The sequence below is a fragment of the Mustela putorius genome, unplaced genomic scaffold (genome assembly GCF_011764305.1).
Source record: "Mustela putorius furo isolate JIRA1106 unplaced genomic scaffold, ASM1176430v1.1 tig00000460_pilon_pilon_pilon, whole genome shotgun sequence".
In the NCBI taxonomy this organism is placed as follows: domain Eukaryota; kingdom Metazoa; phylum Chordata; class Mammalia; order Carnivora; family Mustelidae; genus Mustela; species Mustela putorius.
The window spans coordinates 10,094,170-10,116,382 of NW_025421389.1; the positions used below are offsets into that span (position 1 = coordinate 10,094,170).

General features: G+C 52.3%; 1 protein-coding gene across 2 annotated transcripts; it reads left to right on the forward strand.

Annotated features, from left to right (window-relative positions):
* Positions 1-737: 737 nt before the first annotated feature.
* Positions 738-21,792, forward strand: ADAMTS8 (ADAM metallopeptidase with thrombospondin type 1 motif 8). 2 transcript variants are annotated; one of them, XM_004763928.3, is made up of 9 exons: positions 738-1,999; positions 9,609-9,848; positions 11,180-11,315; positions 11,977-12,144; positions 13,100-13,401; positions 15,805-15,988; positions 18,418-18,590; positions 18,712-18,887; positions 20,599-21,792. In XM_004763928.3, the coding sequence occupies exons 1-9, from the start codon at positions 812-814 to the stop codon at positions 21,167-21,169; spliced, it is 3,138 nt and encodes a 1,045-aa protein (XP_004763985.3). In that variant the 5' UTR covers positions 738-811; the 3' UTR covers positions 21,170-21,792. The 2 variants fall into 2 exon arrangements, with proteins under 2 accessions (XP_004763985.3, XP_044936279.1); XM_045080344.1 differs by lacking the exon at positions 9,609-9,848.
* Positions 21,793-22,213: the final 421 nt, after the last annotated feature.

The following is a 22,213-nucleotide window of genomic DNA, read 5'->3' on the forward strand; positions in this document are numbered from 1 at the left end:
GCACCCACAGCTATGGGCAGTGCTGTGAGAGGGAGCTTGTCACCTTTCAGGAAGCCCCCCAGGGACCTGAGCAGCACTCAGATCAAGAATTCCCCAAGGGGCAGTTGATGAAAATCTGCTGCCTTCCTAGGAAACGCTCACCTTCCCTCTGGGAATTCCTCCAGATTCTGCTTTGCTACCAGCCACACCTCTGGTAATTAACCACTGTGCTGGGCTCTGCCCTGCAGCCGCTGGATAAAGCAAGTATCAGAGTCCTTGGTTGTGTTAACCTGGTGGTATTTTTTCTGGCAGCTGGTGGTGAAAATGTGGGTTTTCGTGGGGAGCAGGATTTTAGTATGACCTTTCCTACCTCCATCCTTTGCTTTACAATGAAAAGCTCTGGAACCTCTCCGGAGACCCCTCTTCTACACATCGGATCCCCAACACCAGATCTACGACAGTCAGATCCCCAGAGTGACTCTGCAGGGATGGAACACTGTCTCTGGGGGCAGTGCAGAAGCCTCTTGGAGGCTGTTTTCCGGGCACTTGGCCTTAAAGGAGATAGCGACTGGGACCTCCCAAAGGACTCTGCCTGAAGAGCCAGTCCAGCATTGGAGGAGTTAATGTGGGACCGCGTAAAGGGAAGGGGAAAAAAGTTGGAGTTGACACTTGCGGAGGGGGGGTGGGGGGAACGAGTCTTGCTGACTCCTGATTGGTTTTACATTTCATCCAAAATTTTTTTCTCTCCTCTCTCGCTCCCTCTTTTCAGTTTCTCTCTCTGATCCCAGGGGAGGGGAAACGGGAATAGTGAGAGATCAAAAATAAACCTCTTATGTCAAAGCCGGGAAGGAAGTATAAATACGAAGGGCTCGGCAGCCCACTCGGTGCTTCCCGGGGTGGAGAGGAGGCAGGAGGCGGCTGCGCGCGGATTGCGCGCGGGACAGGGGCGGAGGACCGGCGCACGCGGGCCGGGGCGCCAGTTGCTCGCGCTCGGCTCGGCGGGCGGGCGGGCGCAGGAGGAGCGGCCTGCGCCAGCCAGAGGGGCCGCTCGGGGACCGCCGCTGTCGCTGTCGCCGCCGTCGCCAGGCCCCCACGAGCAGAGTCGGCCAGCGAGCTGATTGATTTGCTTTTTCCTGGAGAGAGCGGCCGGGCTGCGCTCGCGCAGCCAACACCTGCCCGCGCCGGGCCGCCTTCTTCCCTCTCCCGCGCCGCAGCCGGAGCCCCCATGCCCCGCGCCGCCCCTCGGTGGCCGCCGCTCCTGCCGCTGCTGCTGCTCTTGCTGCTGCCGCCGCCGCCGCCGCTCGTCCGCGGCGCCCCGGCCCGGCCCGGCGCCCGGGGGCAGGCCTCGGAGCTGGTGGAGCCCACGCGGTTGCCGGGCAGCGCGGGCGAGCTCGCGTTCCACCTGTCCGCCTTCGGCAAGGGCTTCGTGCTGCGCCTGGAGCCCGACGCCAGCTTCCTGGCGCCCGAGTTCAAGATCGAGCGCCTCGGGGGCTCCGACCCAGCGGCCGGGGGCGAGCAGGAGCTGCGCGACTGCTTCTTCTCTGGCACGGTGAATGGGGAGCCCGAGTCGCTGGCGGCCGTCAGCCTGTGCCGCGGGCTGAGCGGCTCTTTCCTGCTGGACGGCGAGGAGTTCACCATCCAGCCGCAGGGCTCAGGGGGCTCCCTGCGCCAGCCGCACCGCCTGCAGCGCTGGGGGCATGGGGCGCGCCGTGAGACCCCCGGGCTCGCCGCCTCTGAAGCCCACCCCCTCCCCGGAGGACCTGAGTGGGAGGTGAAGGGAGAGGATCAGAGGCAGGAGAGAGGAGACGAGGAGCGGGAGAGCGAAGAGGTGGAGGAGGAGGAGGAAATGGAGGAGGAGGAGGAAGGGGGCAAAGAAGAGGAGGCAGAAGGCGCCAGCGAGCTGCCACCACCCCTGGGGGCCACGAGTAGGACCAAGCGGTTTGTGTCTGAGGCTCGCTTCGTGGAAACGCTGCTGGTGGCCGATGCGTCCATGGCTGCCTTCTATGGAGCCGACCTACAGGTAGGACTGACTCACTTTGCCTGGAGGCCCCCAGCCACCTCCTAGAGCCTCCCAAATCATCTCTTTACAGTTCCTCATCCTCCCAAGACTGACCCCAACAAGGTTCTTTCCTGAGAAAGTGCAAAAACTCTTTTCTTAACCTCTGACACTTGGGCCACCTCCAGACCCCGCCCCGCGGCCCTTGCAGTTTGGAGTGGAGGTCCTGGTGCTTCCTCCTTTGCTGCCCACCTTCACCCCTCGCATCCTGAATCTCCTTCAGCACTTGGCAAACTGAACCAAAGTGGGTTTTAAAGCGCGCCCCCTCCCCCAGGCACCTGCCTCTCCCAACAGAGATGATAACTGAACATTTGGGAAGAGCATCCACCCCACCCTCCATTTCTCAGCCCTCCACTGTGTCCAGACCTGAGAGGTTCCCAAGGATAGTCAGCTGGGACGGAAAGATGGGTCTATTTCATTCCCTTTGCAGACAGAACTGAGGTTGCCATAAGTAAAAGATATTGTTTGGAGGGAGTTGAACCTGGAAAGGGGCTGCCCAACTTCTGTGTGCCCAGCTGGTTCTGATCTAGGGGCATGGACTACCTTGCCAACCTGGCACTCGGCCCTGGCCCGAACTTGGCAGTGCCCGCATCAGCACAAAAAAGGGAGGGGAGCAGAATTTCTGCCTGGGGGCTCAGCCTGGGAAACTGAAGCTTCAGTGGAAAAGGGAGGGGAGAGGGAGTGGGGATATGAGCTCTTTCAGTTAATGTTCCTTGGTCCACCCCAGCGGCTCTCAGCCCAGACACAGCTTTCTCCTGAGCTTGGGCAGGAAAACTGAATTCAGAGGACAACTCCTGTAGCCAAACCATGTCTAACTAGACTCAGAGGGGTGCAGCCTTGGCAGGAGAAGTCTATGTCAGCCCATGTCCCAACTCCTTCCCCAAGAACCTGGTGAAGTACAAGAGTTCCCGGAGAGAGTTGTGCTTTCTCTTCCCCTGGGGAGCACAAAACCAGAGGTGTGCTAGGTAGAGAACACCTGATCTGCCCAGAGGTCAGAGATGCTTGCCACAGGGTTCCTGGCCATTGCTGCAGCTCAGTTAATGCCTTTTCTGTAATGGCAATTTTGGCCAGTAGCCCTCTTCTAGGTTCAGCCTATGCCTGACTGTTGGGGGGTATGAGTGCTTCTGCATCAGCGGTACAGAACAATCTAGATGATGCATGCCGTCTTTATCCATCTGCAATCCCTGGGAAATGCATCTAGATGGAAGGCTGGGAAGAGCTGGGGGTGAGAGGTCCATGGGCTGCTTCCCTGGCTCCTGCAGGAGCACGCCCCTTTGCACACTGTTGTAGGAGTCACTTCTCCCAGAGCACCGTTAAGGCAGCTTTGAGCCATCAGTGCAGTCTTCCCAATGGGCTTCCAGACTATGAGGATTGAATATCCGCTTCCCTGACTACCCTGAGAGCGGGGGGAGGCACCAGCTGACTCCTCTGACTCCTTTTCCCCAAGCAAGTCCTCAAGAGGGTGGCAAGCAGGGCTTCTCCCATTACAGGTTAGGACGACCACACCTGGCTACTAGGCGGCTCTACCAGAAAGAGGCCATTGCAAACCCAGAGCTGAGATGCTTGAGTCCGTCCCTATGCAGGAACCAGGTTCTGACTTCGGCCTAAGAACCAGGAGATAGGAAATACGACAAGAACACAAAGAAGCATCAGAAAATGTAATGACTTTTCAGACTTCAGAGCCAAAATGTTTTCTCTAGTGCTTTCCTACCGTCTAGCTGTCTCAGCCCACCATCACCTAGTAATTTAAGATACTGAGTATTTACCTCAAGGATGTATTTGGCTGGGCTGGGTCTTCCCCAGGTTCTCTTCACATAGACACCCAGGAGCGCGCCCAGATTTCTGGCTGGATGACAGGGGCATGCTTATCCCATCCCCTCCCCCTCCACATACACCATTTCTGGGCCATTCACAGACCCACACCTTGCACCCAGCCAGCCTACGCAGGTCAGAAGAGCACATCAGGCCCTGTGTAGGCTGAGGTCCTTTCCCTAGAGTACAAACTTCTGGGTCTTACACCCAAAGGAAAAGTGCTTTCGACTGGACCAGCTCCATCACCCCCGCCTTGGTCTCATTATGTCACAGCCCATTTACACCCTTGCTGTCACCAAGCTGGGATGGGGCAGAGGCTGAGGGACGGCTGCTCCTATGACCTCCCACTGACCCCTTTGCTTTGACTGCTCACCTGCTCTGGAGATGCCACAGAATAGACTTGAACTTCTTAGCTCAGTCCCTTGACCTTCCTTAACAGGTCCATGAGCTCAGTCAAGACAAGAATGAATGTCAAGTTCTAGTTCCCCAAGACCTTTCCTGCCCAGACCCGTCTCCCTGAAATAGAATCCAGTTCTTTATTCTTCAGGGAGTCTCCTGGAGACTTCATTGACACGGATGGAAGGCAGTATGGGGATGTCTTAGCAACTTGAGGTATACGGTAAGGATGAAGAGAATTTACCCCCTGGAGGGTGCATTTCCTCATCTGTGAAGCCAGATCCAGGTCATCAGGATTAATGCAAGCATCAGTGAGGATACTTCATGATGAGTCTTCTAGAAAGTTCATCACTCGGTGGGGAAGCCATTCTCTGAGAACATTCAGTTTGTACAATGGTTTGCATGCATCACCTCAGCAGAAATACCTCTGAGAGAGGCAGAGGAGGAAGGTAGAGCTGACAGGGAATCTGTGACTTTCTCAAAGTCACACAGCTGGTAAGCGGCAGGGCTGGGTCATGACCCCAGTCTCCTGAATCTGGGGGCAGTGTTCTTTATTATTGTACCGTGAGGTTTCTTTAGCCGAAGGAGGGCCTGTGACTGTGGCTCAGCTTACCCCCTACACTTGTCTATATTGTGGGAATGGGTCGCGGAATCCAGCAGTCCAAAGATGCCCAGCCAAAGTGGGAGGCCCTATCCTGGGAAGAAACCACCTTCAAGGCCAACAGAAAGAATTAGCCATGCTCTGGGCTGGTCACACTGTGAAGCGACAATGAAGTTTTCCAGAACTCTGCACACTTGAGTTCACTTAATCCCTTGACAGAAGGGGCCCCTGCCGCCCACCTTCTTATCTGGTTTCAGAGTTAATGAGCTCAGACAAAGGGGGCTTTCTGAAAGAGGGACCACCTCAGAAGACGCCATTAACTCTGTCTGCATCCGGCTGCCGCTGATTGTTGCCTGGACAAACGTGTCCCGCGGAAAGCAGTGTGTGGTGGGCAGAGCCGCGCCTCACGCTCAGACTAGAACTCTGACCGGCCAGTGTATCACTGGCCAGCTGAGCTCTACATTCTCTGCTGAGCAGAGAGGGTCCAGGGAGGGGGACTCCTCATCCCCAGAGGAAACCATAGTTTTCCCAAGATGTCAGGCTACCCGTAAGTGATTTCAGAAGAGGGTTAAATCCCAGCCATTCCTTCTCCCCTTACCCATAACCTCTGGAAAAATGTCTTCCACAAGCCCTAATACTAAAATGATCACAGATCCCAGCACAGTCCCCATTTAGGCCTCTTCTGGCATGATTATTAATAGCATCGTCTTCACTCGCAAAAGCATCCTGGTTTGGAAAATAACCGAAGCAGACACGTGCCTCAATTGCTCTGTAGCTACCTACATCTTCAAGGGGGAGAGACATGTCCATGTGTGAACTGTGTTCCCCTTCTAGCAAGCGAACAAGTCTTTTACGTCTCTTTTGTCTGCTCCAGTCAGAATGAGTAACAATAGGAAGTCTTTCCCAAAGAAAGTGCCTTAATATTCAAAGGTCTTTGATTGACCACTTCTGCCTCTGCAGGTATAGACAATGCCAGGGGTAGGCTTGCTTGCTGGCATGCTTTGGGTTTGTTTTGGCTATGCTGTGGCTGTCCTTGTAGCAGCGAGGAGAGGAGGCAGTCAGTGGGGTGATGAAGAACATATACTTTGAAGGATCATCGATATAGCTGAGTGTCCCTGAACAAGTTACCAATTTCTCTGGACCTTGTTTTCCTCCCCAGAAAAATAGGAACAGTTATACCAATGTCCCAGCATTGCCTGGAGGATACAATAAAACACGGAAAGCACATGACCCAGTGCCTGGCACATAGTAGGTGCTCAACAAAGCATAGCTAATACTGAAGTTGCCTTTGGTGATTTATCAGGGTAGGATGTGCCTTCGCAGTCAATCCACTGCCACATCAGCTCTGCTGTCCCACACGGCAGGGAGGCCTTCCTTTTCAGCTTGCTCTACTCAGAGTGTTTAAGCTTAACCCCTTGTGCTAAGTGTGTGTGGTTTTGGAGAGGTGACATTGCCCCCTGCTGTTTTGAGAACGAGGAGAGATGAAGGACATCAGTGCAGGACCCTCTCTTTTCTCCAACTGCCTCTTTACTCTTCTTTGCTTCTCCACCACCTCCTCAGCAGTCTTGGGCCCCAGAGAGACCCCCCAGTAGGAAAAGTAGGGCACCAGTGGCTGAGGTCAGAGAGTTTCCATGATGCTGCTCTTCCTCTCCTTGCCTCTCCCAGGAGTGCTGCAAGAAGCAGTGACAGAACCACGGTATGAAGAGCAAATTAGCAAAGCATAGGGATGACCCTCTGAGTACAGGAGCTGCTGGAAATGCATTTGGCCCAGGCCCAGACTTCTAGACTCCCACAGCAGTTGGCTTTGGCTGCCATGGGAGCTCTGGGGGAGGAATGTCCTGAGTTGTATCACAAAGAATCAAAGAGGCTGTGACCCAGCCCAGCTGCCTAGGCCATTTCTTTCTCTTCAGGTTGTAGGGGCACCAATGAAGAAGGACACTGCCTAAAATAATATCATGCCTTTTCCTAATGAGAATCAGGAGCCTGAGGTCCCCAAGTCATTCAAGAGCAGGGTTGTTTGACCACCCCTGGCCAGGTTGGTCATGGGCTCCCACCTGCCTGAGATGGTTCTTGGAGGCTGTCTGCCATGGTGGGTGCCATCTTGTTCCCCCAGTCCACTAGGGGTGCCATCTCATTCACATTCTTCAGCAAGCAGCCCACACTTCAATGGTGCACAAAGAAGTACAAATAGGCACTAGGTGGTAGAGTGAGCCATCTGACCTTCTTCTTGACTGGCTCCTGAGCCCTCTCTCCATGGAACTCTAAGTCAGGCTTAGCCTTTTGGCCCAGGGTACTGGCCAAGACTCAGAGGCTCACAGACCCTCAGCTACTGCCCCGACCGTGTCCTTCCCCTAGGGATCTATAAGATGCTCTGCAAATATCAGGCATCCCTGCCATGGTTTCCCAGAGGAGCTAACAGTGGGGATGGTAGTACCTCCCACCTCCAAAATCTCAGTGAGGCAAGACAAAAGGGGAGGTAAGTAGAACCAGGATTGGGGATTTTAACAGAAACACTGGGACTGTGTAGTCCTTGCAGTTTTCTTGCAAAGAAAATTGTCTTCTGAAATAGCACCCAGAGGACATCCAAATGCTCCCAACTCTAACCCACTTCCTTGACAGGAAATGGCTCTGAAGCCCACTCACCTGATAGTTATTTAGTGTCTAGAGGATGCTCTGAGCTACCTGACCTGCAGAGAGGACTCCCTGAAATTCTGAGTGTCGGGAAGCCTCCCCTGATGCCCCACCTCTTCCTTTGCGCAAAAATTGACACCCTTTGTGGCACTGGGGTGCATGGTCCCCACTCAGCCACGTTGCCCCAGAACCTCAGTCTGATCTGGTCACTTGAGAACGCTGAGCCCTCTTAAACCCAAACCTTCCAGGACTGATGCTCTTGTGTTAACATCTTCTTGGTAAAACATCATCTCCCCAATTCTGAGACTGTGAAACTGAGACTCAAAGTGAAGAGATCTTGTGCGGAGAGTTGCAGGCTAGCTCTGAAGAAATTTCAGGTCTTGGTCCCTGGCCCATCAGACTCAACCTCTCCTGGGGCAAGAGAGCAGGAGACTCTGTCTGCCCCCTGGGAACAGCAAAGGCCTGGCCAGGAAGCAGCCTCAGCAAGCTCCCACTCCTCAGCCCTCACCCCCAGTTGCATAATGATGTGATTGCTTTTCTCCCTCAGGAATCCAGCTCCAGGAGCAAGCGCCAAGTTTCAGCTTTGCTGATAAGATGTTTACATCAGCCTAAACATAGCGAGAGTGCTTGACACGCTAAGAAACCTGCCAACCCCTGTTTGTAGGGCTTACAAAATACCTGGCTTGTTGCCCGTGAGGTGAACAGACAGATCCCATTCACAAATAATAGGATTCGTCTGGAACTCCCACACGTGGCCTCAACCGACGGAGTGTCCCTCTTTAGCCTTTCACCCTCTTTGCCCCTCCTTCCACTCCTACCTTCCAGACCACAGGAGGGAAAAAAGAAAGGCTTGCGGGAGATGGTGCCCTAGGGAACGGGGAGCACGGCAAATGAATGGCAGCTCGGTTGGCCACACTCCCGGCTGAAGGCATGCGTGCCTCTGCCCCTTTCTCTTCTGCAAAACAATCCAAGAGGACTCACTTCTCGAGGTCCCTGAGGCAGGAGAGTGAGCTCCATCTGGCCGCCTCCAAAGCCTTGGGAGCAGTTGGCAGGCCAAGGATAGGACAGAGGCCAAGCAATGATGTGAACTCCTTCAGCTGGCCTGGGCAAAACTGGAAGCAGGTGTGATCCTCAGCGCCTGGCTCTCATTAGGCCCACTGCCTCCTCTCAAGCCCCTGGCAGAAAGGAAGAAACCTTTCGTGGTTGTCCAGAAACCCAGCAGTCAAGCACTGGGAAAGTTCATTTGAAGAGTGTAGGCCTCAGAGACAGACGTGCCTGGGCTGGTGTCCTGGCTTTCAGAGCTGTGTGACCTTAGACAGCTTATTTAACTCATGTGAACCTCTCTACTCCCTCATTTATAAAACCGGGATGATAATGCCTACTTCACAGAGTGAGCGTGCCCATTTAATGAGGTGTGGGTCTGGTGACGGGGGCAGGCTCGCCGTGAGTGGTGCCTGTTGGAACGATTTCAGGTTAACAGGGCTCATCCTGAAGAGGAGAAGTTTCCCCAGCAGGCACCAGGAAGAGGCTCCACTGGCTTCTAAGGGACACATCCTACTAACCCTGAACACTCCAGTAATTGCTTCTGGGCTGAGAACAGAGAGGGGATGGGGATGCTTGGCAGGGAGGCGCTGGGTGTTCAAGTTAAAGCAGAATAATGAGTACAGTCCCATGGGACCTTCTGGTGATGCTAGAAATGTCCTGTCTGCTCAGTTTAATACAGAAGCCTTGACCTATAGGTGGCTACTGATGTACTTGAAACGTGGCCAGTGTGGTGGAGGCACTGTAATTTTAATTTTATTGAATTTTAACTAACTCCGTTTTACACAGCCACATGTGGCTGGTCGAGACATTAAAGGCACAGGCTTTGGAGCCCAGCCATCTGGGTTCCGATGTTGGCCTTGCACTATTAGCTCTGTGATCTTGGGCCACTCACTGAGCCTCCAATTTTCTTATATGTAAAATGAAAAGAAATCAGGCCAGGACCTCTGGGATTTTGTGAGTCTTCTGCAAGTGGCGTATATCCAGTGCCCAGCACAGAGCCTGGCACACTGAGGGGCGGTGGCAGCAGGCAGAAGGCCATGGGCTGGGAGATTGAACCCTTCCCTCCCCCTGCTCCCTCTTCTCCAACAGAACCACATCCTGACGCTGATGTCCGTGGCAGCCCGTATCTACAAGCACCCCAGCATTAAAAACGCCATCCACCTCATGGTGGTAAAAGTGCTGATTGTGGAGGATGAAAAGTGGGGCCCGGAAGTGTCTGACAATGGGGGGCTCACCCTGCGCAACTTCTGCAGCTGGCAGCGGCGTTTCAACCAGCCCAGTGACCGGCACCCAGAACACTTCGACACGGCCATTCTGCTCACCAGACAGGTCCGTGGGCTGGCTCCAGAGAGCCCAGGCAGGAAGGGAGGCGGGATGGGCGGATCAAAGGGAGGACCACAGGGCCTGCCCAAACATGGGAAATGTCTCCCTGCTGGCCCCAGCTGGACGCCAGGAGCCTCGTGTGTGGAATGATGAGGGGGAGGTCATGAGGACAAGTGTGAGGTATTTGCAAGGGAAGGAGAGGAATCTCGTAAGGGCTCTTTTCCAAAAGTTTGTGACCAGCTGTCTGCTGAGGTCATAGCAAGAGGAAATGGGCTCAAACTGCCCAGGCAAAAATCTGGAGTTGGAATGAAGAGAGGAGGTCCACCACAATGATTGTTAAACACAGAGGCAAGAAACTGGGGTCACCCTCGAGATTTCTCCAAACAAGGAGGCTTGTCCTCCTAGCTGTGCAATTGAAACAGATAGCTTCCTGAAGGCTGGAAAATCTAATAACATGTGCCAAGCCCTGTTGATGCCTTCAGTCCTCACAACAAGCCCACACAGGCCCATTTTACAACGGAGGAAACTGAGGCACAGATTGCCCCCACCCCCACAGTGGTGGCACCCATATAGTCAGGCCTAGGCAGTCTTGCTGCAGGGTCAGTACTCTTCAGAACTATGCTATCCTGACTCCCAGACCAAGCCAGCCCTAGGACACACCAACTCTAGGACACAAAGTTGCAGCCAGCCAGCCGTAGGACGCACCAAAGTAGAAAAAGAAATAGAGGGTGCCTGGGTGGCTCAGTGGGTTAAGCCTCTGCCTTCGGCTCAGGTCATGATCTCAGGGTCCTGGGATGGAGTTCCGAATTGGGTTCTTTGCTCAGCGGGGAGCCTGCTTCTCTCTGTCTCTGCCTGCCTCTCTGCCTACTTGTGATCTCTGTCTGTCAAAGAAATAAATAAAATCTTTAAAAAAAAAGAAGAAGAAGAAGAAGAAGAAGAAATTTAAAAAGAAGAAGAAGAAGAAGAAGAATAAAAAGAAGTAGACTTCCTCACATGAGTGGCCTTTGCAAAGAAATAGGGCCTTCAGCTTAAAAATTTTCCTTTAGGGGCACCTGGGTGGTACAGTCGGTTCAACATCTGGCTCTTGATTTCTGCTCGGGTCATGGTCATGGGGTTGTGAAACCAAGCCCTGTGTCAGGCTCTGTGCTGGGCATGGAGTCTGCTTGAGACGCTCTCTCTCCCCTGCCTTGTGTCTCTCCCCTGCCTTCTGTCCCTCCCCCTCCCTCTCTCTACCCTTCTCTTTAAAAAAAAGATTTCCTTCAACTCAGGAAGAGCAGAAATAGGAAGATTTCCTACTGTATGTCTGTTGTCACACCCTCACTCTCTCCACCAAGCAGAACTTCTGTGGGAAGGAGGGGATGTGTGACACCCTGGGTGTGGCGGACATTGGCACAATCTGCGACCCCAACAAGAGCTGCTCTGTGATCGAGGATGAGGGGCTCCAGGCAGCCTACACCCTGGCCCACGAGCTCGGTAAGACTTCCCATGCCAAGCTGACTAGACTGTATTCTGTCCAAGGGAACAGCCTCTTTCAAATCCAGGCCAGCCCAGGGGCTAAGGAAGATGCAGCTCTCACACTTGACCAGGTTCCACTCAGAGTTTTGACAGAGTGATTATATGCAAATAGGTACTGTGCTTTCTCCATTTTCACCCTGAGCTGAGGCCATAATATTAAAATAGGGTCTTGGACCATCATCAGGGGTCACCAGGGAAACGCCGAAATGAAATAAACGCTCGGGTAAAATTGTGACGCTTTGCCCAAGCGAAGCAGTAACGGTAAGAATTCTGGGAAAATCAATTGCAAAGAGCGCTGTGTGAGGGAGTGACTCATTGAGGACAAGGACAGGCTGAGGCAGAAAACAAAGGGATATCAAGGTTCCCAGGTTTTCTGCAAGAGAAAAGCCCAGAGTGAAGCCCAAACCAAAAATCTTTAAGGAATAAGGACATGGCCGCCCCTGTGAGGAGCTAGTGACTGGTTGCCCCCTGAGACGCCCTCTTTGGTCAGTGGAGAGAGAGGGGTCAGAGAAAGGGAGAGGGGTGCTGGGCCATGTGGGGAGCCCTTGGGGTGGGACAGGGCGAGCAGGAGGGCAGTGGACACTGACTAGGATGGGCTTTGGGTTTCTCTCCCCTGCAGGGCATGTCCTCAGCATGCCGCATGATGACTCCAAACCCTGTGCACGGCTCTTTGGGCCCATGGGTAAACACCACATGATGGCGCCCCTCTTCGTCCACCTGAACAAGACGCTGCCCTGGTCTCCCTGCAGTGCCATGTACCTCACGGAGCTCCTGGACGGGGGACACGGTAGGTGTCCCTCAGCTTCTCTTTGCTTCTTTTTCGTCAGCTGCTGGTGTTTGGGGTCTGCCCTGCCTGCCCCGGTGATCGCTGGAGTGCTACTGGCACCTAGGCACTTTCTGGCTGAGCTCTTTCACAGAGCAGTAGAGACAATTCGGGTAGAACCGACATCAGAGAGGTGCTCCTCACCTCGCCTCGTGTGCCACTGGCAGGCTAACCATCCCCCACAAGCCTAGTCTTCCTTGCCCTGTCTTCCAGCAGCCAGCATGCTGAGGTAAGTTAGATGAAATCCCAGAGCAAGTGGAATTAGTCTGAGAAGGTTTGTCTGGAGGTTCGAAGGAATAGAAGGATGCTGTATGGAGGAGAAAAGAAACCATTGGGGCTGGAGAGATAGATTGTGCAGTAGCTCAGAAATGGCAAAGAGGCAGGGAACAGGTCAGTAGGAGAATAAGGGTAGGGAGTACAGGTGGGTGATGTGCTGGGTTAAAACCATTCGGCTTACTCAGTACAGCAGTGGAAACACAACTTACCCTTGGTTGTTCTCATCAAAGGAGACAGGGACACCTAAGATACAAAACTAGTTGATTATCCAAACATCAGTCCTTAGGCTTTATTTTGCATGCCATGGTTTCTGAGAGCACATGTGCGCCCCCAATTATACGTGCTGTAGACCAGTATTACAGTTCCAATTCTAGGTGCACACTGCATGTATGTAGAATGCTCTGGATAACCAAAAACATTCAATCCTAATAAAATTGTACTTAACTTATAGTCAAAAATTGGATAAGCTCATCTAGATGATTGAGTGTTGACCGTTTTTAGGTTATGGTCAAAGAAACTATGATGGCTAGGCCTTACACCCCATCAGTAGGGATGTAAGTGTAACGTGGGAGGCCATGGGGGAGCTGAGAGTGGGAAACCCCTGCTCGTCATTCTTGTTCCTCTGCTTGCCTCCATTTCTCAGGAGACTGTCTCCTGGATGCCCCCACCTCGGCCCTGCCCCTCCCGTCAGACCTGCCAGGCCGCAGGGCCCTCTATGAGCTGGACCAGCAGTGCAAGCAGATCTTTGGGCTGAGTTTCCGCCACTGCCCCAACACCTCAGCACAGGACGTCTGCGCCCAGCTCTGGTGCCACATGGATGGCGCCGAGCCCCTTTGCCACACGAAGAACGGCAGTCTGCCATGGGCGGATGGGACGCCCTGTGGGCCTGGGCACCTCTGCTGGGATGGCAGCTGTCTGCCTGAGGAGGAAGTGGACAGGCCCAAGGTGAGGGATGGCCACTGGGGGGTGTGGGAGGAAAGAGAAGGGAGGGCTATTTTCCAGGAGGAAACCACACTGGAGAGCCATGACTGAAGAGACTTTGGACCAGGCTGCAACTATGACTTCTGAGTAAAATCATTCCTCTTTTAACAAATAAAGCAAAGCTTATTTAGCCAAACTCAAGAGGAGCCCTTTGAGGCTGGACTCACGAGGCGGACGATGCCGCTTGTGCTCAGGGCATTCTGGGAACTCCCCCTTTGGAACTGTTTTGGAGTTTTCTTGAAGGTTTATGAGGGTAGGAGATAGGCATGAAGCCTTCCGGCACAAAGACCCGATTGTGGGCATTCAGTAAAGGGAGTCCATTATGAATTCCATTAGAAACAGACAGAGGGATGGCAGAAGAGGAACATTCAATCAAGAGCTGAGGGAAAAGTATTCCTAGCCCACCCCTGTCGGAGCTGCATGCGTATTCAGAGGTCAGGAGAATGAGACTAACTGTGAGCCTTCCGTACTCAGGAGGAGAGAGGGAATCAGAGCTGTCTCTGGCCAGGCAGAGACAACTTGGCCTAGGACAGAGTAAACTTAAACAAGAAATACCAAGGCAACATCAGTGAGAGTTTTTTAAATGATTCGCTTCTTTGCCCTGCTCTTAATACTTGCAAACTGTGAGGCCGATCACATTTCTACTGAGAGTCACTGAGCCCTGCCTATGAGACAGCATCCGCTGAGTTTCACGGCCTGGTCCGGGCCCAGCCCTGAATCACCAGGGTGGCCTGAGCACTCACTCTCCAGAGCGCTGTCCTCAGCAGCATGTCCTTTTCTCTGAGGCTCGGCATCCGGCTTGGCTCAGGTAAGCCCCACTCTGGCTAAGCTTGATCCAGGCCAGCGGTCACAGATCCATTCTCAGCCTCTTCTCATCCTCCCCATCCAGACACTGAGTTTCTCTTCTCTGTACTGAGTCTTTCTACCCCCTCCCTCCCCAAAGCACGTGCTTCACACATTACTGAGAGTAGGGGAGGAGGTCTGTCCAACATTCCCCAGCACCAGAGCCAAGCTCAATTCAGGGAGAGTTTGACATGGAATGATCATGGGACGATGTTTATCGTCTATTTTTAAGGGCAAAGAACAGATCATAGAGCACTATACATGTGACAGAATCATAACTATGTACAATTAAGACATCACATCTTTATGATTATCAGAGCAAAAGTGTGAGAGATTATTGATGAAAATCCCATCAGTGGTTTTACTGGGGTAGTGGGGTTTTTTTAAGTTTTCTTTTTTATATTTTTCTGTATTTTTCACTTTTTATATAAGCAGATATTACTTTTGTCATTTCTTACAAGTATTTCCCTTTCTAAAACTCGGAAGCAATCAAGGGCAAAGGTTTGTTCTCATAGGTTGATTATAAGGATGGAAGCAACTCTGATGATTTCCCAGGCATTATCCTACCATTGGAACTGGGAGCCGGTAGACCAATAGCAACAGCTCCCAGCAATTATTCCTTTAAATAAGGACTTCTCAACTTCAGCACTAGAGACATTTGGGGTCACATATGTGCTGGTTGTAGGAGACTGTCTTCTTCATTGTTAGGCGTTCATTGTCAGATGCTCATTCTTGGACATTCATTGTTGGAATCTCATTGTTAGAATCTCATTGTTGGATGCTCCTTGTTGGAAGTTCCTTGTTGGATGTTCCCTGTTGGATGTTCCCTGTTGGATGTTCCCTGTTGGATGTTCATTGTTGGAAGTTCCTTGTTGGATGTTCCCTATTGGATGTTCATTGTTGGATGTTCCCTGTTGGATGTTCCCCGTTGGATGTTCATTGTTGGATGTTCATTGTTGGATGTTCCCTGTTGGATGTTCATTGTTGGATGTTCATTGTTGGATGTTCCCTGTTGGATGTTCATTGTTGGACACACATTACTGGAGGCTTGTGGTAGGCCTTTCATTGCTGAATGCTTAGCAGTGCCCCAACCTCTACCTGCTAAAGGCCAGCAACATACGCCCTCCCCAACTGTGACAACCAAAGTGTCTTCAAACACTGCCAGATGTCCCCAAAGGATAAAAATGGCCCTGATGGAGAACTGCTGCATTAGACCCAACTTTATTCCTATAAAATGTTGTTTCATTCAACAACTAATACCAAGCTCCTCACTAATGGCAAGGCCCTGTTTTTAGGCACTGGGGAGTTAGCAGTGAACAAGTCCAGCACATCCTCTGTGTTCAAGAGGCCAATCTCCAAGTAAGCCACACAGTCACTAAAAAATGACTAAGGCAGTTTACTGAACAACACCCACCAGGATGAGCATAACTAGATGAGGAGGTCAGGGCCATGGCCCCTTGTTACACTGAGAGCTGAGGCCTCCCCACCTCTGCTCCTGACTCAGTGTGGCCTTGTGTGTTGCAGGCGGTGGTGGATGGAGGCTGGGCCCCATGGGGACCCTGGGGAGAATGCTCCCGGACCTGTGGAGGAGGAGTTCAATTTTCACACCGTGAGTGCAAGGACCCTGAGCCTCAGAATGGAGGAAGATACTGCCTGGGTCGGAGAGCCAAGTATCAGTCATGCCACACAGAGGAATGCCCCCCTGACGGTAATCAGACCTGACAGCCACTACTGTTGTCACTGTAGCAGATCCCCAGACAGGAAGTAGGGTGGGTCTCCCGGGATGCAGAGCTTTCCTGGGAACCAGACATAAAGAGACCCTGCAAGGCACCAAGTTTTAGGACAAACCCTAATGGCCCCAACTCTCATTGTGCTGAGAAAGTGTAGCAAAGCCAAGGAAAGAGATTGCCCTGATCTTCCAAGATGTGGAAATCAAGGATGTCATTCCCAACCAAACTTATTCAGGGGGTTGGGAGGAGCTCTGCAGAGGCTAACGTCTCAGATAATAATCCTTCTGGAGGCATCTGAACCCTTGTCTGTGTGCAGAATAGAAGTGTTTTCCAAAGCAAGTGTCAGAGCCAAACCTCTACTGTCTTTCCAGCCAACATTCAGCCCAGGGTGGAGGGAGCGTTTCTGAATCTGATTCTAATGTACATTCCTGCTGAGAAGAGTTGCCCATCTTCCCTTGAGGCCGTGGCAACTGCCTGATGGAAGCTTACTAGGGAGCAGCACTGCCTCTACCTCCCCTTGACATACATTCCTACCCCCCTAGTACCCAAGAGAGAGCACACACATTAACTCAGAGGCAGCAGGGGTAGCAGCAGAACTGGTGAGAGGGAATCATTAGCAGTTTTTCCCCACCATCCCATCCAACTCCCCTTTGTGCAGCTCCAGGAAATATTGGCAGACAGCAAAAGACAAGCAGAGTTTTAAGAGAGATGCATCCAAGTGCAAAGACACACTGACATTGGGTTGGTGTCTAATGAGGAAATCTGTAGGCTTTGCAGTTTTGCAAGACAGGAAGGATCTGCAGTGGCATGCGGCTCTAGAAACTTTGCCCTGGAATCATGAGAGTTTGCCTGGCATATGCAGTGAAGAGAGAGAGGGAGAGAGAGACGAAGGGGAGGGATGAAGATAAGGCACAAGGTAGACGTTGTGATTTCCGTTACCCTGGGATCAGCCTCTCCATCAATAAGTAGTTTTTAGTGCCTCTCGTGTGGCTCAAACTATAATGGATGTTGCAAATGACTTTGTAAAAAAGCACAAAGCATGCTCGTTGTCCTCAGAGAACTTGCAGGCTACTTAGAGATCCATATGCCTTTTACAAAGCAATTAAAGCCTAAAGCTCTGAGGCTGGGGCCGCCGCCTATGCAGGATCCAGAGCAAGGAAAAGCCTGGGCTAGCCAGAAGCTTCACAGGGAGTCAAGGCTGTGCAGGGCCTGGAGGCTGGAGATGGTGATTGGGTGTGGGAGGACACATGCCCACGCAGAGAGGGGAGGCTTCTGAGGGCTAGCATTCACTCGGCTGGAGTCAAGCAGCCCACTAACATTTCAAGGCTGCACAGCAAAGATCTGGGAAAGCTGAAATGGTCTCTGGAGGTTCTCTGGGCCAGCTGTCCCGTCACGTCACCTGTGAAGCTTGTTGAAACACAGAGGCCCGGACCCCACAGATGCATTGAATCAGACTCTCAGGAGGAAGGTAGGGCCATCTGTGTTTTGAAAAGTCCCCATAGGCCATGCAGAGATACAGCTAGGATAGAGAACCTCAGTAGTAAGAGCAGCTTTAATTTCAGGATCTGGGGGGTGTGGGGAACATTTCTTACTTCTGACAGACTGTTCTGGAAGCAGCATGATGCAGGATGGGAGAGGAGGTTGGGTACTAGGTCTCACAGGAAACCAAGAGGCCTGGACTTGAGGAGCGTGGACTCAGATGGTGAGAGTGGGAAGGAGACACTTAAAATCACAGATTGTCACAAATAGTGTGTAGGACATGAGGACAGGTTGGAAATAGTCGATCTAGATACTCAAGTGTTAAGCGGATACCAGATGCCCGTCTCACACCAAAATGTGGCAGTATCCCCAAAAGAAAACTAAACCAGTTCATGGAGGAACCATTTGGGGTTGGGCTTTTTTCTGAGCTGGAGGTAATTGCACCGCTACCCATGGAGGTCCCCCAGAGACATCTGGAATTACAATAGGTGAGCTGTAATAGGGGCAAGGTCAGAGCTAGAGATGTCGATCTGACAGTCTCTGGCCACACGTTCATAGTCACCAAGGAAGTCAAAACAGAGCATGATTAGCAGGGCCCAAAAATATGCTCCACGGATTGTTCGAGCTTACTGATTGTCCCCTGTTCCTAAGTGTATTCACCTATAAAACAGCATCGGTATCTTCCCCAAATGGAAAGAATATTTGTCGCAGAAAGCCCAGCTTGAGGCTGCAGGCTCCTTCCCAGGCCACACGGACCTAGGTCAGACATGTCTAGGAACGCTGGGCCCAGTTGACACTGAACCTATGTCCTGGGATTGGATCAAAACCAGGAGGAAGGAAGGGGCCCTGAATCCTGGCATTTCTGCTACTGGGTCCTCCCGGCTTCAGCAAGGAATGTCAACGTCATACCGTGTCTTCCTCTTTATAGGGAAAAGCTTCAGGGAGCAGCAGTGTGAGAAGTATAATGCCTACAATTACACTGACATGGATGGGAACCTCCTACAGTGGGTCCCCAAGTATGCAGGGGTGTCCCCCCGGGACCGCTGCAAGTTGTTCTGCCGAGCCCGGGGAAGGAGTGAATTCAAAGTGTTCGAGGCCAAGGTGAGAATCTTTCTGGAGCTCAGAACCACGGGTGAGGAGGAAGGCCCCCTGCTCCGACCCCACCTATGGGCTGCCTCTATGCACACCACGCCCTCTGTTACCTTCCATTTCCCTCCTGCAGGTGATCGATGGCACCCTGTGTGGACCAGAGACTCTGGCCATCTGTGTCCGTGGCCAGTGTGTCAAGGCTGGCTGTGACCACGTGGTGGACTCGCCTAGAAAGCTGGACAAATGTGGGGTGTGTGGGGGCAAAGGCAATTCATGCAGGAAGGTGTCTGGTTCCCTCAACCCCTCCAGGTGAGTCTCACCCATAGTTCTGTGCGTAGGTTCTACAAGAATGGAATAGGCTTCAGCATCACACTGGCCTTAATGTGAATTGTGGCAGCTACTTACTACCCATGCGGGCCTGAGCTGTAGTTTCTCTGTAAAGCACTGGGAGTCCCGTCTATCTCAGAATCACCATAATAAGTCATGAGATGGGCGGAACGCTTGGCTCAGGGTCTGCCCCATAGAGCGGATGGGGCACAGGGCAGCCAGAGGCCCTAAGGATAGGGGTGTGTCAGCTCTGAGTCAACTGGCCATAGAGCTCTGCTGAGTAACCTGGGACCTTGCCAGAAAACAGCTCTTCTGGGCCTGTTTTGGGAAGGACACCCCACCCTACACCAGTGAGTCCCATCCTTTTTGCAGGTGGTTCATTCAAAAGGGGGTCTGAAGAAGGGGATCTTGGTGGCCTTGCTTTCATGAATCTGAGAACTCTGGATGCTATTGTGGACCTTAATGCCATATGTTCATGAAATTCCTAATACTGAAGAGCTTTCACTTCTTTTTTTCTTAAGTGCTTTCATTTCTATGGCCTCATTTGATTCCTAAAATAAGTCTATCAGGTGGCCAGTACTCTTATACCCAATTTACAGATGAAGAAACCAAGGCCACAAAAAGATCACATGACTGAGGTCATACTGATAGTTAATGACAGCCAGGAGCAGAGCCCAGGTGTCTTAATTCCTGCCATGGCTTACGATTCCCAGAGAGGAAGGGCCATGGCATAAGTTATATGGCCATGCTGCGTCCCTCTTGGTCTCTTTCCATCTCTCACCTCGTCCGGCTAGGAGAACAGAACAGCAGACAACTTGGCAGGCCTCAAAGTTAAACACAAGAGATATAGAAAAAAAGAAGCATGTGGTGTGGGATATTCAGATCCTGGGTCTGTTAGCCGGCTTTCTCATAGGCGTTAGACATATGGGGCTGCAGAGCCTTTCAAAGCTGCCCTAGATTCAGCAGCTAGCCTGAGTGGGCTGAAGGCAAGACTAGCAGAGAACCAACTGCCTGTCCTCAATCTTCTTTGCTTTCCTCCCAGCCTTTGTAACCCAAACACTTCGCCCCAGAAGAGAAGAATAAAAACTAAGGTTTCTCCATCCCATGTAAAGTCCTAGAGCTATAGTAGAGCTGAAACACAGAGGAAGGCAACTAGAAGCAACTTTTCTCACTCTGGCTCCTGACCTGGGGCCCCTATGAACCAAATACTAGGGGCTGATAGGCTCTAAGAGGTAGAGAGAGATGTCCATTCTTGTCGGATTCTGGGACTGGTGTGTGGAGCAGATTTTTCTGCATGGGTTTGAACTCTGGGTATGCAGGGGGCCCAGTGAAGGTTTATGGCCCTGCGGGGAGCTAAGCAGGATTGAGATCTCACTTGAGCCAAGAGCTGCCAGCTTCAGCAGCACCCAGACAGCTTGGCAAGTCCTTCTGGGATGTCTTCCTCTGTGCTGATATCCAGATTCACACATCCAAAGTGCGAACGTTTGAAGCAGAGCCACCAAGCAAAGCAAAAACCCTTGAAAATCCCAATGTGCAAAACATTCTTGTCGGTCTCCATTGTAGTTATGAGGAACTTTGGGGCAACTGCTTGATGCTTTGCTAACCCTCTATGACTGCCCCCCTAGTCACCAGCACGCTAACTTGCTGAGGTGCTAGGCTGGGTCCTCAGGTTGTCTTTCTGTTCCTATCATAGTTATGGCTACAATGACATTGTGACCATCCCCGCTGGTGCCACTAACATTGATGTGAAACAACGGAGCCACCCGGGGGTCCAGAACGATGGCAACTACCTGGCACTGAAGACGGCCGATGGGCAGTACCTGCTTAATGGGAACCTGGCCATCTCTGCCATAGAGCAGGACATCTTGGTGAAGGGGACCATCCTTAAATACAGCGGTTCCATTGCCACCCTGGAGCGGCTACAGAGCTTCCGGCCCCTGCCCGAGCCTCTGACCGTGCAGCTCCTGACTGTCCCTGGTGAGGTCTTTCCCCCCAAAGTCAAGTATACCTTCTTCGTTCCTAATGACGTGAACTTCAGTACACAGAACAGCAAGGAGAGAGCGACCACCAACGTCATCCAGCCCCTGCTCAACGCTCAGTGGGTCCTGGGGGACTGGTCTGAGTGCTCCAGCAGTTGTGGAGCCGGCTGGCAGCGGAGGACCGTGGAGTGCCTGGACCCCAGCGCCCAGGCCTCCACCACCTGCAGTGAAGCTCTGAAACCTGAGGATGCCAAGCCCTGTGGAAGCCAGCCCTGCCCGCTGTGATCCTGGGCAGGGTGGGGGATGGTCTCGTGCTCATGGACTCGGGGTGCTGGAGCACAGACCAGGGTACCCACTGCAGGGACCCTACTTGTGGAGGTGGCATGGTCTACCCAGGCGTGTCATTGCCACAGCCCCTCCATGTGGCATGAATTCTTAATGGGGAGACGAGGATGCAGATGACAGATCCTAAAGTCTACTATCTGGTGGGTAGGACCTAGTGTGGGTTCGGGTAGAGGGTATAGGTTAAAAGGTTAAAAATGCGCTTATTGACCCAAACAGGAGGCTCAGCCTGTTTGCAAAGGACTAGCACAGTCAAATGAAAAAAAGTTTTCCTATTTGGTTTCCCCGATAAATAATCTACCTCAGAGGGGAAAAACCTTAGTAAAAGAGAAGTGCAGAGTGGGGAGGATAATGATGAATGTCAAAGCGCCCTAGCTGCGCCCCCAAATGGTCTTCAGAAGTGACCTTGACTGTCCTCGGTATTCAGCTCCATGGCCGGAGGGGCTGCAGAGCTGCAGGACTGTGGTGAGCCGCGGGTTCTCAGGCCTCCACCTGCAGGCGTGGATCCATTTCAAGTATTTATGCAAATGTGTCTCTGAACTAAAGTGTGATCTTGTGCCAAGGCAGTGGTATGAGCTGGTTCAATGTTTCTTTGGAAAGGGCCAAGGACCCGAAGCCCAAGGACGGGAGCTAACACTCGGTCAGCTAACCTCAAACACACCCAGGGAAGCTGGCACCTGGCCTCAGGCTCTCAGGCCTCCCTCCTGCTGAATCTGGTTCCCTCCGGCAACTCTTCATTATAATCTACACCGGTGGTTCCCCAACTCCAGTGGGCATTAGAATCATCTATAGGGATTCTTAAAATACAGATTGCTGGGCCTTACACCAAGAGTTTCCGAGTCCAAAAAAAAAAAATTGAGTTTCCGAGTCAGTGGGTAAGGAGCTGGGGGCGGGGTTTCTGAGAATCTGCATTTCTAGCAAGTTCCATGGTAATGTGGAGCCTGTTGGTTTAAGAACCACAGCTCTAGGGGAAATGTCTGACTTGGA

Coding starts and splice junctions, on each gene's coding strand:
- ADAMTS8 (XM_004763928.3), top strand. CDS start 812: ATGTCAAAGCCGGGAAGGAAGTATAAATACGAAGGGCTCGGCAGCCCA. Junction 9,849..11,179: donor CCATTCTGCTCACCAGACAG/GTCCGTGGGCTG, acceptor TCCACCAAGCAG/AACTTCTGTGGGAAGGAGGG. Junction 11,316..11,976: donor CACCCTGGCCCACGAGCTCG/GTAAGACTTCCC, acceptor TCTCCCCTGCAG/GGCATGTCCTCAGCATGCCG.